The following is a 16178-nucleotide window of genomic DNA, read 5'->3' on the forward strand; positions in this document are numbered from 1 at the left end:
AGCGATCCCGCGTATAACGGGGTTACAGCACAGCGATGCCGCGTATAACGGGGTTACAGCGCAGCGATCCCACGTATAACGGGGTTACAGCACAGCGATCCCGCGTATAACGGGGTTACAGCACAGCGATCCCGCGTATAACGGGGTTACAGCACAGCGATGCCGCGTATAACGGGGTTACAGCGCAGCGATCCCACGTATAAGGGGGTTACAGCACAGCGATCCCACGTATAACGGGGTTACAGCACAGCGATCCCGCGTATAACGGGGTTACAGCACAGCGATCCCGCGTATAACGGGGTTACAGCACAGCGATCCCGCGTATAACGGGGTTACAGCACAGCGATCCCGCGTATAACGGGGTTACAGCACAGCGATCCCGCGTATAACGGGGTTACAGCACAGCGATCCCGCGTATAACGGGGTTACAGCACAGCGATCCCGCGTATAACGAGGTTACAGCACAGCGATCCCGCGTATAACGGGGTTACAGCACAGCGATCCCGCGTATAACAGGGTTACAGCACAGCGATCCCGCGTATAACGGGGTTACAGCACAGCGATCCCGTGTATAACGGGGTTACAGCACAGCGATCCCGCGTATAACGGGGTTACAGCACAGCGATCCCGCGTATAACGGAGTTACAGCACAGCGATCCCGCGTATAACGGGGTTACAGCACAGCGATCCCGCGTATAACGGGGTTACAGCACAGCGATCCCACGTATAACGGGGTTACAGCAGAGCGATCCCACGTATAACGGGGTTACAGCACAGCGATCCCGCGTATAACGGGGTTACAGCACAGCGATCCCGCGTATAACGGGGTTACAGCACAGCGATCCCGCGTATAACGGGGTTACAGCACAGCGATCCCGCGTATAACGGGGTTACAGCACAGTGATCCCGTGTATAACGGGGTTACAGCACAGCGATCCTACGTATAACGGGGTTACAGCACAGCGATCCCGCGTGTAACGGGGTCACAGCACAGCGATCCCACGTATAACGGGGTTACAGCACAGCGATCCCGCGTATAACGGGGTTACAGCACGTATAACGGGGTTATAGCACAGCGATCCCGCGTATAACGGGGTTACAGCACAGCGATCCCGCGTATAACGGGGTCACAGCACAGCGATCCCGCGTATAACGGGGTTACAGCACAGCGATCCCGCGTATAACAAGGTCACAGCACAGCGATCCCGCGTATAACGGGGTTACAGCACAGCGATCCCACGTATAACGGGGTTACAGCACAGCGATCCCGCGTATAACGGGATTACAGCACAGCGATCCCGCGTATAACGGGGTTACAGCACAGCGATCCCGCGTATAACGGGGTTACAGCACAGAGATCCCGCGTATAACGGGGTTACAGCACAGAGATCCCGCGTATAACGGGGTTACAGCACAGCGATCTCGCGTATAACGGGGTTACAGCACAGCGATCCCGCGTATAACGGGGTTACAGCACAGCGATCCCGCGTATAACGGGGTTACAGCACAGAGATCCCGCGTATAACGGGGTTACAGCACAGAGATCCCGCGTATAACGGGGTTACAGCACAGCGATCCCGCGTATAACGGGGTTACAGCACAGCGATCCCGCGTATAACGGGGTTACAGCACAGCGATCTCGCGTATAACAGGGTTACAGTACAGCGATCCCGCGTATAACGGGGTTACAGCACAGCGATCCCGCGTATAACGGGGTTACAGCACAGCGATCCCGCGTATAACGGGGTTACAGCACAGCGATCCCGCGTATAACGGGGTTACAGCGCAGCGATGCCGCGTATAACGGGGTTACAGCGCAGCGATCCCACGTATAACGGGGTTACAGCACAGCGATCCCACGTATAACGGGGTTACAGCACAGCGATTCCGCGTATAACGGGGTTACAGCACAGCGATCCCGCGTATAACGGGGTTACAGCACAGCGATCCCGCGTATAAGGGGGTTACAGCACAGCAATGCCGCGTGTAACGGGGTTACAGCACAGCGATCCCGCGTGTAACGGGGTTACAGCACAGCGATCCCGCGTATAACCGGGTTACAGCACAGCGATCCCGCGTATAACGGGGTTACAGCACAGCGATCCCGCGTATAACGGGGTTACAGCACAGCGATCCCGCGTATAACGGGGTTACAGCACAGCGATCCCGCGTATAACGGGGTTACAGCACAGCGATCCCGCGTATAACGGGGTTACAGCACAGCGATCCCGCGTATAACGGGGTTACAGCACAGCGATCCCGCGTATAACGGGGTTACAGCACAGCGATCCCGCGTATAACGGGGTTACAGCACAGCGATCCCGCGTATAACGGGGTTACAGCACAGCGATCCCGCGTATAACGGGGTTACAGCACAGCGATCCCGCGTATAACGGGGTTACAGCACAGCGATCCCGCGTATAACGGGGTTACAGCACAGCGATCCCGCGTATAACGGAGTTACAGCACAGCGATCCCGCGTATAACGGGGTTACAGCACAGCGATCCCGCGTATAACGGGGTTACAGCACAGCGATCCCGCGTATAACGGGGTTACAGCACAGCGATCCCGCGTATAACGGGGTTACAGCACAGCGATCCCGCGTATAACGGGGTTACAGCACAGCGATCCCACGTATAACGGGGTTACAGCACAGCGATCCCACGTATAACGGGGTTACAGCACAGCGATCCCGCGTATAACGGGGTTACAGCACAGCGATCCCGCGTATAACGGGGTTACAGCACAGCGATCCCGCGTATAACGGGGTTACAGCACAGCGATCCCGCGTATAACGGGGTTACAGCACAGCGATCCCGCGTATAACGGGGTTACAGCACAGCGATCCCGCGTATAACGGGGTTACAGCACAGCGATCCCGCGTATAACGGGGTTACAGCACAGCGATCCCGCGTATAACGGGGTTACAGCACAGCGATCCCGCGTATAACGGGGTTACAGCACAGCGATCTCGCGTATAACGGGGTTACAGCACAGCGATCCCGCGTATAACGGGGTTACAGCACAGCGATCCCGCGTATAACGGGATTACAGCACAGCGATCCCGCGTATAACGGGGTTACAGCACAGCGATCCCGCATATAACGGGGTTACAGCACAGCGATCCCGCGTATAACGGGTTACAGCACAGCGATCCCGCGTATAACGGGGTTACAGCACAGCGATCCCGCGTATAACGGGGTTACAGCACAGCGATCCCACGTATAACGGGGTTACAGCACAGCGATCCCGCATATAACAAGGTTACAGCACAGCGATCCCGCGTATAACGGGGTTACAGCACAGCGATCCCGCGTATAACGGGGTTACAGCACAGAGATCCCGCGTATAACGGGGTTACAGCACAGCGATCCCGCGTATAACGGGGTTACAGCACAGAGATCCCGCGTATAACGGGGTTACAGCGCAGCGATCCCGCGTATAACAGGGTTACAGCACAGCGATCCCGCGTATAACGGGGTTACAGCGCAGCGATCCCGTGTATAACAGGGTTACAGCTCAGCGATCCCGCGTATAACGGGGTTACAGCACAGCGATCCCGCGTATAACCGGGTTACAGCACAGCGATCCCGCGTATAACGGGGTTACAGCACAGCGATCCCGCGTATAACGGGGTTACAGCACAGCGATCCCGCGTATAACGGGGTTACAGCACAGCGATCCCGCGTATAACGGGGTTACAGCACAGCGATCCCGCGTATAACGGGGTTACAGCACAGCGATCCCGCGTATAACGGGGTTACAGCACAGCGATCCCGCGTATAACGGGGTTACAGCACAGCGATCCCGCGTATAACGGGGTTACAGCACAGCGATCCCGCGTATAACGGGGTTACAGCACAGCGATCCCGCGTATAACGGGGTTACAGCACAGCGATCCCGCGTATAACCGGGTTACAGCACAGCGATCCCGCGTATAACCGGGTTACAGCACAGCGATCCCGCGTATAACAGGGTTACAGCACAGCGATCCCGCGTATAACGGGGTTACAGCACAGCGATCCCGCGTATAACGGGGTTACAGCACAGCGATCCCACGTATAACGGGGTTACAGCACAGCGATCCCGCGTATAACCGGGTTACAGCACAGCGATCCCGCGTATAATGGGGTTACAGCACAGCGATCCCACATATAACGGGGTTACAGAACAGCGATTCCACGTATAACGGGGTTACAGCACAGCGATCCCGCGTATAACGGGGTTACAGCACAGCGATCCCGCGTATAACCGGGTTACAGCACAGCGATCCCGCGTATAACGGGGTTACAGCACAGCGATCCCGCGTATAACGGGGTTACAGCACAGCGATCCCGCGTATAACGGGGTTACAGCACAGCGATCCCGCGTATAACGGGGTTACAGCACAGCGATCCCGCGTATAACGGGGTTACAGTACAGCGATCCCGCGTATAACGGGGTTACAGCACAGCGATCCCGCGTATAACGGGGTTACAGCACAGCGATCCCGCGTATAACCGGGTTACAGCACAGCGATCCCGCGTATAACAGGGTTACAGCACAGCGATCCCGCGTATAACGGGGTTACAGCACAGCGATCCCGCGTATAACGGGGTTACAGCACAGCGATCCCACGTATAACGGGGTTACAGCACAGCGATCCCGCGTATAACCGGGTTACAGCACAGCGATCCCGCGTATAACGGGGTTACAGCACAGCGATCCCGCGTATAACGGGGTTACAGCACAGCGATCCCGCGTATAACGGGGTTACAGCACAGCGATCTCGCGTATAACGGGGTTACAGCACAGCGATCCCACGTATAACGGGGTTACAGCACAGCGATCCCACGTATAACGGGGTTACAGCACAGCGATCCCGCGTATAACGGGGTTACAGCACAGCGATCCCGCGTATAACGGGGTTACAGCACAGCGATCCCGCGTATAACGGGGTTACAGCACAGCGATCCCGCGTATAACGGGGTTACAGCACAGCGATCCCGCGTATAACGGGGTTACAGCACAGCGATCCCGCGTATAACGGGGTTACAGCACAGCGATCCCGCGTATAACGGGGTTACAGCACAGCGATCCCGCGTATAACGGGGTTACAGCACAGCGATCTCGCGTATAACGGGGTTACAGCACAGCGATCCCGCGTATAACGGGGTTACAGCACAGCGATCCCGCGTATAACGGGATTACAGCACAGCGATCCCGCGTATAACGGGGTTACAGCACAGCGATCCCGCATATAACGGGGTTACAGCACAGCGATCCCGCGTATAACGGGTTACAGCACAGCGATCCCGCGTATAACGGGGTTACAGCACAGCGATCCCGCGTATAACGGGGTTACAGCACAGCGATCCCACGTATAACGGGGTTACAGCACAGCGATCCCGCATATAACAAGGTTACAGCACAGCGATCCCGCGTATAACGGGGTTACAGCACAGCGATCCCGCGTATAACGGGGTTACAGCACAGAGATCCCGCGTATAACGGGGTTACAGCACAGCGATCCCGCGTATAACGGGGTTACAGCACAGAGATCCCGCGTATAACGGGGTTACAGCGCAGCGATCCCGCGTATAACAGGGTTACAGCACAGCGATCCCGCGTATAACGGGGTTACAGCGCAGCGATCCCGTGTATAACAGGGTTACAGCTCAGCGATCCCGCGTATAACGGGGTTACAGCACAGCGATCCCGCGTATAACCGGGTTACAGCACAGCGATCCCGCGTATAACGGGGTTACAGCACAGCGATCCCGCGTATAACGGGGTTACAGCACAGCGATCCCGCGTATAACGGGGTTACAGCACAGCGATCCCGCGTATAACGGGGTTACAGCACAGCGATCCCGCGTATAACGGGGTTACAGCACAGCGATCCCGCGTATAACGGGGTTACAGCACAGCGATCCCGCGTATAACGGGGTTACAGCACAGCGATCCCGCGTATAACGGGGTTACAGCACAGCGATCCCGCGTATAACGGGGTTACAGCACAGCGATCCCGCGTATAACGGGGTTACAGCACAGCGATCCCGCGTATAACGGGGTTACAGCACAGCGATCCCGCGTATAACCGGGTTACAGCACAGCGATCCCGCGTATAACAGGGTTACAGCACAGCGATCCCGCGTATAACGGGGTTACAGCACAGCGATCCCGCGTATAACGGGGTTACAGCACAGCGATCCAACGTATAACGGGGTTACAGCACAGCGATCCCGCGTATAACCGGGTTACAGCACAGCGATCCCGCGTATAATGGGGTTACAGCACAGCGATCCCACATATAACGGGGTTACAGAACAGCGATTCCACGTATAACGGGGTTACAGCACAGCGATCCCGCGTATAACGGGGTTACAGCACAGCGATCCCGCGTATAACCGGGTTACAGCACAGCGATCCCGCGTATAACGGGGTTACAGCACAGCGATCCCGCGTATAACGGGGTTACAGCACAGCGATCCCGCGTATAACGGGGTTACAGCACAGCGATCCCGCGTATAACGGGGTTACAGCACAGCGATCCCGCGTATAACGGGGTTACAGTACAGCGATCCCGCGTATAACGGGGTTACAGCACAGCGATCCCGCGTATAACGGGGTTACAGCACAGCGATCCCGCGTATAACCGGGTTACAGCACAGCGATCCCGCGTATAACAGGGTTACAGCACAGCGATCCCGCGTATAACGGGGTTACAGCACAGCGATCCCGCGTATAACGGGGTTACAGCACAGCGATCCCACGTATAACGGGGTTACAGCACAGCGATCCCGCGTATAACCGGGTTACAGCACAGCGATCCCGCGTATAACGGGGTTACAGCACAGCGATCCCGCGTATAACGGGGTTACAGCACAGCGATCCCGCGTATAACGGGGTTACAGCACAGCGATCCCACGTATAACGGGGTTACAGCACAGCGATCCCGCGTATAACCGGGTTACAGCACAGCGATCTCGCGTATAACGGGGTTACAGCACAGCGATCTCGCGTATAACGGGGTTACAGCACAGCGATCCCGCGTATAACGGGGTTACAGCACAGCGATCCCGCGTATAACGGGGTTACAGCGCAGCGATGCCGCGTATAACGGGGTTACAGCGCAGCGATCCCACGTATAACGGGGTTACAGCACAGCGATCCCACGTATAACGGGGTTACAGCACAGCGATCCCGCGTATAACGGGGTTACAGCACAGCGATCCCGCGTATAACGGGGTTACAGCACAGCGATCCCGCGTATAAGGGGGTTACAGCACAGCAATGCCGCGTGTAACGGGGTTACAGCACAGCGATCCCGCGTGTAACGGGGTTACAGCACAGCGATCCCGCGTATAACCGGGTTACAGCACAGCGATCCCGCGTATAACGGGGTTACAGCACAGCGATCCCGCGTATAACGGGGTTACAGCACAGCGATCCCGCGTATAACCGGGTTACAGCACAGCGATCCCGCGTATAACGGGGTTACAGCACAGCGATCCCGCGTATAACGGGGTTACAGCACAGCGATCCCGCGTATAACGGGGTTACAGCACAGCGATCCCGCGTATAACGGGGTTACAGCACAGCGATCCCGCGTATAACGGGGTTACAGCACAGCGATCCCGCGTATAACGGGGTTACAGCACAGCGATCCCGCGTATAACGGGGTTACAGCACAGTGATCCCACGTATAACGGGGTTACAGCACAGCGATCCCGCGTATAACGGAGTTACAGCACAGCGATCCCGCGTATAACGGGGTTACAGCACAGCGATCCCGCGTATAACGGGGTTACAGCACAGCGATCCCGCGGATAACGGGGTTACAGCACAGCGATCCCGCGGATAACGGGGTTACAGCACAGCGATCCCGCGTATAACGGGGTTACAGCACAGCGATCCCGCGTATAACGGGGTTACAGCACAGCGATCCCGCGTATAACGGAGTTACAGCACAGCGATCCCGCGTATAACGGGGTTACAGCACAGCGATCCCGCGTATAACGGGGTTACAGCACAGCGATCCCGCGTATAACGGGGTTACAGCACAGCGATCCCGCGTATAACGGGGTTACAGCACAGCGATCCCGCGTATAACGGGGTTACAGCACAGCGATCCCACGTATAACGGGGTTACAGCACAGCGATCCCGCGTATAACGGGTTACAGCACAGCGATCCCGCATATAACGGGGTTACAGCACAGCGATCCCGCGTATAACGGGGTTACAGCACAGCGATCCCACGTATAACGGGGTTACAGCACAGCGATCCCGCGTATAACGGGGTTACAGCACAGCGATCCCGCGTATAACGGGGTTACAGCACAGCGATCCCGCGTATAACGGGGTTACAGCACAGCGATCCCGCGTATAACGGGGTTACAGCACAGCGATCCCGCGTATAACGGGGTTACAGCACAGCGATCCCGCGTATAACGGGGTTACAGCACAGCGATCCCGCGTGTAACGGGGTTACAGCACAGCGATCCCGCGTATAACGGGATTACAGCACAGCGATCCCGCGTATAACGGGGTTACAGCACAGCGATCCCGCGTATAACCGGGTTACAGCGCAGCGATCCCGCGTATAACGGGGTTACAGCACAGCGATCCCGCGTATAACGGGGTTACAGCACAGCGATCCCGCGTGTAACGGGGTTACAGCACAGCGATCCCGCGTATAACGGGATTACAGCACAGCGATCCCGCGTATAACGGGGTTACAGCACAGCGATCCCGCGTATAACGGGGTTACAGCACAGCGATCCCGCGTATAACAAGGTTACAGCACAGCGATCCCGCGTATAACAAGGTTACAGCACAGCGATCCCGCGTATAACGGGGTTACAGCACAGCGATCCCGCGTATAACAAGGTTACAGCACAGCGATCCCGCGTATAACAAGGTTACAGCACAGCGATCCCGCGTATAACGGGGTTACAGCACAGCGATCCCGCGTATAACGGGGTTACAGCACAGCGATCCCGCGTATAACGGGGTTACAGCACAGCGATCCCGCGTATAACGGGGTTACAGCACAGCGATCCCGCGTATAACGGGGTTACAGCACAGCGATCCCGCGTATAACGGGGTTACAGCACAGAGATCCCGCGTATAACGGGGTTACAGCGCAGCGATCCCGTGTATAACAGGGTTACAGCTCAGCGATCCCGCGTATAACGGGGTTACAGCGCAGCGATCCCGCGTATAACCGGGTTACAGCACAGCGATCCCGCGTATAACGGGGTTACAGCACAGCGATCCCACGTATAACGGGGTTACAGAACAGCGATTCCACGTATAACGGGGTTACAGCACAGCGATCCCGCGTATAACGGGGTTACAGCACAGCGATCCCGCGTATAACCGGGTTACAGCACAGCGATCCCGCGAATAACAGGGTTACAGCACAGCGATCCCGCGTATAACGGGGTTACAGCACAGCGATCCCGCGTATAACGGGGTTACAGCACAGCGATCCCGCGTATAACGGGGTTACAGCACAGCGATCCCGCGTATAACGGGGTTACAGCACAGCGATCCCGCGTATAACGGGGTTACAGCACAGCGATCCCGCGTATAACGGGGTTACAGCACAGCGATCCCGCGTATAACGGGGTTACAGCACAGAGATCCCGCGTATAACGGGGTTACAGCGCAGCGATCCCGTGTATAACGGGGTTACAGCTCAGCGATCCCGCGTATAACGGGGTTACAGCGCAGCGATCCCGCGTATAACCGGGTTACAGCACAGCGATCCCGCGTATAACGGGGTTACAGCACAGCGATCCCACGTATAACGGGGTTACAGAACAGCGATTCCACGTATAACGGGGTTACAGCACAGCGATCCCGCGTATAACGGGGTTACAGCACAGCGATCCCGCGTATAACCGGGTTACAGCACAGCGATCCCGCGAATAACGGGGTTACAGCACAGCGATCCCGCGTATAACGGGGTTACAGCACAGCGATCCCGCGTATAACGGGGTTACAGCACAGCGATCCCGCGTATAACGGGGTTACAGCACAGCGATCCCGCGTATAACGGGGTTACAGCACAGCGATCCCGCGTATAACGGGGTTACAGTACAGCGATCCCGCGTATAACGGGGTTACAGCACAGCGATCCCGCGTATAACGGGGTTACAGCACAGCGATCCCGCGTATAACCGGGTTACAGCACAGCGATCCCGCGTATAACAGGGTTACAGCACAGCGATCCCGCGTATAACGGGGTTACAGCACAGCGATCCCGCGTATAACGGGGTTACAGCACAGCGATCCCACGTATAACGGGGTTACAGCACAGCGATCCCGCGTATAACCGGGTTACAGCACAGCGATCCCGCGTATAACGGGGTTACAGCACAGCGATCCCACGTATAACGGGGTTACAGAACAGCGATTCCACGTATAACGGGGTTACAGCACAGCGATCCCGCGTATAACGGGGTTACAGCACATCGATCCCGCGTATAACCGGGTTACAGCACAGCGATCTCGCGTATAACGGGGTTACAGCACAGCGATCCCGCGTATAACGGGGTTACAGCACAGCGATCCCGCGTATAACGGGGTTACAGCACAGCGATCCCGCGTATAACGGGGTTACAGCACAGCGATCCCGCGTATAACGGGGTTACAGCACAGCGATCCCGCGTATAACGGGGTTACAGTACAGCGATCCCGCGTATAACGGGGTTACAGCACAGCGATCCCGCGTATAACGGGGTTACAGCACAGCGATCCCGCGTATAACCGGGTTACAGCACAGCGATCCCGCGTATAACGGGGTTACAGCACAGCGATCCCGCGTATAACGGGGTTACAGCACAGCGATCCCGCGTATAACGGGGTTACAGCACAGCGATCCCACGTATAACGGGGTTACAGCACAGCGATCCCGCGTATAACCGGGTTACAGCACAGCGATCCCGCGTATAACGGGGTTACAGCACAGCGATCCCGCGTATAACGGGGTTACAGCACAGCGATCCCGCGTATAACGGGGTTACAGCACAGCGATCCCACGTATAACGGGGTTACAGCACAGCGATCCCGCGTATAACCGGGTTACAGCACAGCGATCCCGCGTATAACGGGGTTACAGCACAGCGATCCCGCGTATAACGGGGTTACAGCACAGCGATCCCGCGTATAACGGGGTTACAGCACAGCGATCCCGCGTATAAGGGGGTTACAGCACAGCGATCCCGCGTATAACGGGGTTACAGCACAGCGATCCCGCGTATAACGGGGTTACAGCACAGCGATCCCGCGTATAACGGGGTTACAGCACAGCGATCCCGCGTATAACGGGGTTACAGCACAGCGATCCCGCGTATAACCGGGTTACAGCACACCGACCCCACGTGTAACGGGGTTACAGCACAACGATCCCGCGTATAACCGGGTTACAGCACAGCGTCAGTACACGGAGCTTAGTGAATCTCCCCCAAAGATTTAATTAACGATTAATGAAAGCAAAGGTACACAGTTTTTAAAGGTGCTGTCCAATCCGAGACCAATACTGAATCAGTCACATGATGGAGTAACGTTGGAGTCAGTGTCTTTTTTCCTTTCACAAATATCTGACACAAAGGTATTTTTAAATCACTTTTTAAGTCCATTTGGAAACACTGAGATGAGACTTTGGAGGGATTTGATCTCCTCTGGCTGCTCCCTTTTGCCTGATGTCAGTGTCCCCCCCCAACCCCCTTATCTTTATTGGCCTAATGGACAGGTGTGCTAGGGATTGAGTAAACTATTGATTGACAAGCACTCCCCCCGACCTATCAGAGGCCTAGGGAAGATAATTATGCTTAAATTGTTTTAAAAATGTTTTTTTTTTGCAAACTACCAGGGATTGCACCTTTAAAGCTGCAGTCCAAGCAATATCCTACATGTGTGTTTTTGTTAATAAATCAGTTCTGTACTATGAGAAAATATTTGTAGCATTTTTTTAAACAACTCTAAATGACATTTTTAATGTATTATAATGTAACAAACATTTTTTGTTTCTATACCAACTATTTACAAAGTCACATCCCCTTCCTCTTCTGAAACAGGTTCTGGCACACCCCTTTTTGAGCCTTGCCTGGTCTAGCATTGCACCAACTGTATCTAGTGACTGGCTGGTCACATGATCTTCCCCACAGAACTTGGCATCTTTGGTCTTCTGCAGCATGGACAGCCATTTAGTGAACCCCCGAGCCAAATCATCGCCGATCAATCACAGGAGAACGGATCGATCGTCAACTTAGCTTATTACTTATTGTGTGGATTGTATTGATGCACATATTAAAGGGGAAAAAAAACAAAAACGGCAGCTTAGACTGCTGCTTTAAGACGTACACTTTACCGCTTCAGTGCTAGTTTCTCGCAATACATTGCAAAGGGTAAAAGGTGCGACCATACCCAAAAATATTCTTTAAGGTAATCACGGCATAAAACATTAGCCATGATAGCCCTGGCCTTTTTTTTTTTTCCTTGTTAAATTGAGATGACGCTCACCTTTAAGCAATCCGATTTGTACAGCTGTAAGAGGGATAACTTCCACCTGTACAAAAATAAATATATAGTTAGCATTGGACAAGCAGAAATTCGGAATTAATATTTGCAATGTAAAACGTACCCTCATTTACAACAACCAACATTCCCTGTAGTAATCTATAAAGTCCCTCATAATATGCCACTATTCCCCTTCCACGACACCATGTCCCTACTGTTTCCCCCTTCCAAACACCTTGTGTGTCCCACGCCGCTTCCCCTTCCCAACACCTCGTGTGTCCCCCGCCGCCACTTCCCCTTCCCAACACCTCGTGTGTCCCCCGCCGCCACTTCCCCTTCCCAACACCTCGCGTGTCCCCCGCCGCCACTTCCCCTTCCCAACACCTCGTGTGTCCCACGCCACCACTTCCCCTTCCCAACACCTCGTGTGTCCCCCGCCGCCACTTCCCCTTCCCAACACCTCGCGTGTCCCCCGCCGCCACTTCCCCTTCCCAACACCTCGCGTGTCCCCCGCCGCCACTTCCCCTTCCCAACACCTCGTGTGTCCCCCGCCGCTTCCCCTTCCCAACACCTCGTGTGTCCCCCACCGCCGCTTCCCCTTCCTAACACCTTGTGTGTCCCGCCGCCACTTCCTCTTCTCAACACCTCGTGTGTCCCCCAACCGCCACTTCCCCTTCCTAACACCTCGTATGTCCCACGCCGCCGCTTCCCCTTCCTAACACCTCGCGAGGCCGCCGCCGCTTCCCCTTCCTAAAACCTCGCGAGGCCGTTGCCGCTTCCCCTTCCTAAAACCTCGCGAGGCCCCCGCCGCCGCTTCCCCTTCCTAAAACCTCGCGAGGCCCCCGACGCCGCTTCCCCTTCCTAACACCTCGCGAGGCCGCCGCCGCCACTTCCCCTTCCTAACACCTCGTGTGTCCCACACCGCTCCCCCTTCCCAACACCTCGTGTGTCCCCGCCGCCACTTCCCCTTCTCAACACCTCGTGTGTCCCCCAACCGCCACTTCCCCTTCCTAACACCTGGTATGTCCCACGCCGCCGCTTCCCCTTCCTAACACCTCGCGAGGCCGTCGCCGCTTCCCCTTCCTAAAACCTTGCGCGCCCCCCGCCGCTTCCCCTTCCAAAAACCTCGTGTGTCCCACGCCGCCGCCGCTTCCCCTTCCTAACACCTCGCGAGGCCGTCGCCGCTTCCCCTTCCTAACACCTCGCGAGGCCGTCGCCACTTCCCCTTCCTAAAACCTCGCGAGGCCCCCGACGCCGCTTCCCCTTCCTAACACCTCGCGAGGCCGCCGCTTCCCCTTCCTAACACGTCGCGAGGCCGCCGCTTCCCCTTCCTAACACCTCGTGTCCCCCGCCACTTCCCCTTCCTAACACCTTGTGTGTCCCACGCCACCACTTCCCCTTTCCAAAACCTAGTGTCCCCCACCACTTTCCCTTCCTAACACCTCGCGTGTCCCCGCCGCCACTTCCCCTTCCCAACACCTCGTGTGTCCCACGCCACCACTTCCCCTTTCCAAAACCTAGTGTCCCCCACCACTTTCCCTTCCTAACACCTCGCGTGTCCCCGCCGCCACTTCCCCTTCCCAACACCTCGCGAGGCCCCCGCTGCTTCCCCTTCCTAACACCTCGCGAGGCCGTCGCCGCTTCCCCTTCCTAAAACATTGCGCGCCCCCCGCCGCTTCCCCTTCCTAATACCTCGCGAGGCCGTCGCCGCTTCCCCTTCCTACCACCTCGCGAGGCCGTCGCCGCTTCCCCTTCCTAAAACCTTGCGCGGCTCCCGCCGCTTCCCCTTCCTAAAACCTCGCGAGGCCCCCGCCGCCGCTTCCCCTTCCTAACACCTCGCGAGGCCCCCGCCGCTTCCCCTTCCCAACACCTCGTGTGTCCCCCACCGCCGCTTCCCCTTCCTAACACCTTGTGTGTCCCGCCGCCACTTCCTCTTCCCCACACCTCGCGTGTCCCCATGCCGCTTCCCCTTCCTAACACCTCGTGTCCCACACCGCTTCCCCTTCCCAACACCTTGTGTGTCCCCCACCACTTCCCCTTCCTAACACCTCTCGTGTGTGTCCCGCCGCCACTTCCCCTTCCTAACACCTCGTATGTCCCACACCGCTTCCCCTTCCCAACACCTCGCGTGTCCCCCGCCGCCACTTCCCCTTCCTAACACCTTGTGTATCCCACGCCGCTTCCCCTTCCTAACACCATGTGTCCCCCGCCGCCACTTTCCCTTCCTAACACCTCGCGTGTCCCCGTCTCTTTCCCTTCCAAAAACCTCGTGTGTCCCACGCTGCCGCCGCTTCCCCTTCCTAACACCTCGCGAGGCCGTCGCCTGCTTCCCCTTCCTAAAACCTTGCGCGGCCCCCACCGCTTCCACTTCCTAAAACATCGCGAGGCCCCCGCCGCCACCCACCGCTTCCCCTTCCTAAAACATCGCGAGGCCCCCGCCGCCACTTCCCCTTCCTAAAACCTCGCGAGGCCCCCGCCGCCGCTTCCCCTTCCTAACACCTCGTGTGTCCCACGCCGCTTCCCCTTCCTAACACCTCGCGTGTCCCCCTGCCGCTTCCCCTTCCTAACACCTCGTGTGTCCCCCGCCGCCACTTCCCCTTCCCAACACCTCGTTTGTTCCGCCGCCACTTCCCCTTCCCAACACCTCGCGTGTCCCCCTGCCGCTTCCCCTTCCTAACACCTCGTGTGTCCCCCACCGCCACTTCCCCTTCCTAACACCTCATGTGTCCCACACCGCTCCCCCTTCCCAACACCTCGTGTGTCCCCCGCCGCCGCTTTCCCTTCCTAACACCTCGTGTGCCCCACGCCGCCACTTCCCCTTCCTAAGACCTCGCGTGTCCCCCTGCCGCTTCCCCTTCCTAACACCTCGTGTGTCCCCCGCCGCCACTTCCCCTTCCCAACACCTCGTTTGTTCCGCCGCCACTTCCCCTTCCCAACACCTCGCGTGTCCCCCTGCCGCTTCCCCTTCCTAACACCTCGTGTGTCCCCCACCGCCACTTCCCCTTCCTAACACCTCATGTGTCCCACACCGCTCCCCCTTCCCAACACCTCGTGTGTCCCCCGCCGCCGCTTTCCCTTCCTAACACCTCGTGTGCCCCACGCCGCCACTTCCCCTTCCTAAGACCTCGCGAGGCCCCTGCCGCTTCCCCTTTCCAACACCTCATGTGTCCCCCGCCGCCGCTACCCCTTCCTAACAACTCGTGTGTCCCACGCCGCCACTTCCCCTTCTTAACACCTTGTGTCCCACGCCGCTTCCCCTTCCTAAACACCTCGCGTGTCCCCCTGCCGCCTCCCCTTCCTAATACCTTGTGTGTCCCACACTGCTTCCCCTTCCCAACACCTCGTGTGCCCCACGCCGCCACTTCCCCTTCCTAAGACCTCGCGAGGCCCCTGCCGCTTCCCCTTTCCAACACCTCATGTGTCCCCCGCCGCCGCTACCCCTTCCTAACAACTCGTGTGTCCCTCTGCCGCCTCCCCTTCCTAATACCTTGTGTGTCCCACACTGCTTCCCCTTCCCAACACCTCGTGTCCCCCCCGCCACTTCCCCCTTCCTAACACCTCATGTTTCCCCCGCCACCACTTCCCCTTCCTAACACCTCGTGTGTCCCCCACCGCCACTTCCCCTTCCTAACACCTCGTGTGTTCCCCGCCACTTCCCCTTCCTAA

The 16178-nt window shown here is 57.3% G+C and overlaps 1 protein-coding gene across 6 annotated transcripts in view; it reads right to left on the reverse strand.

Annotated features, from left to right (window-relative positions):
• Positions 1 to 16178, reverse strand: part of NSD3 (nuclear receptor binding SET domain protein 3) — a 152743-nt gene that overhangs the window by 85451 nt on the left and 51114 nt on the right. For all 6 annotated transcript variants that reach the window (XM_075601247.1, XM_075601246.1, XM_075601245.1 and 3 more), the window contains exon 8: positions 12516 to 12561. In XM_075601247.1, coding sequence (XP_075457362.1) covers positions 12516 to 12561 — 46 coding nt within the window. The remainder of the gene's footprint in view (positions 1 to 12515; positions 12562 to 16178) is intronic.

Source organism: Ascaphus truei, chromosome 5 (genome assembly GCF_040206685.1).
Source record: "Ascaphus truei isolate aAscTru1 chromosome 5, aAscTru1.hap1, whole genome shotgun sequence".
NCBI lineage: Eukaryota > Metazoa > Chordata > Amphibia > Anura > Ascaphidae > Ascaphus > Ascaphus truei.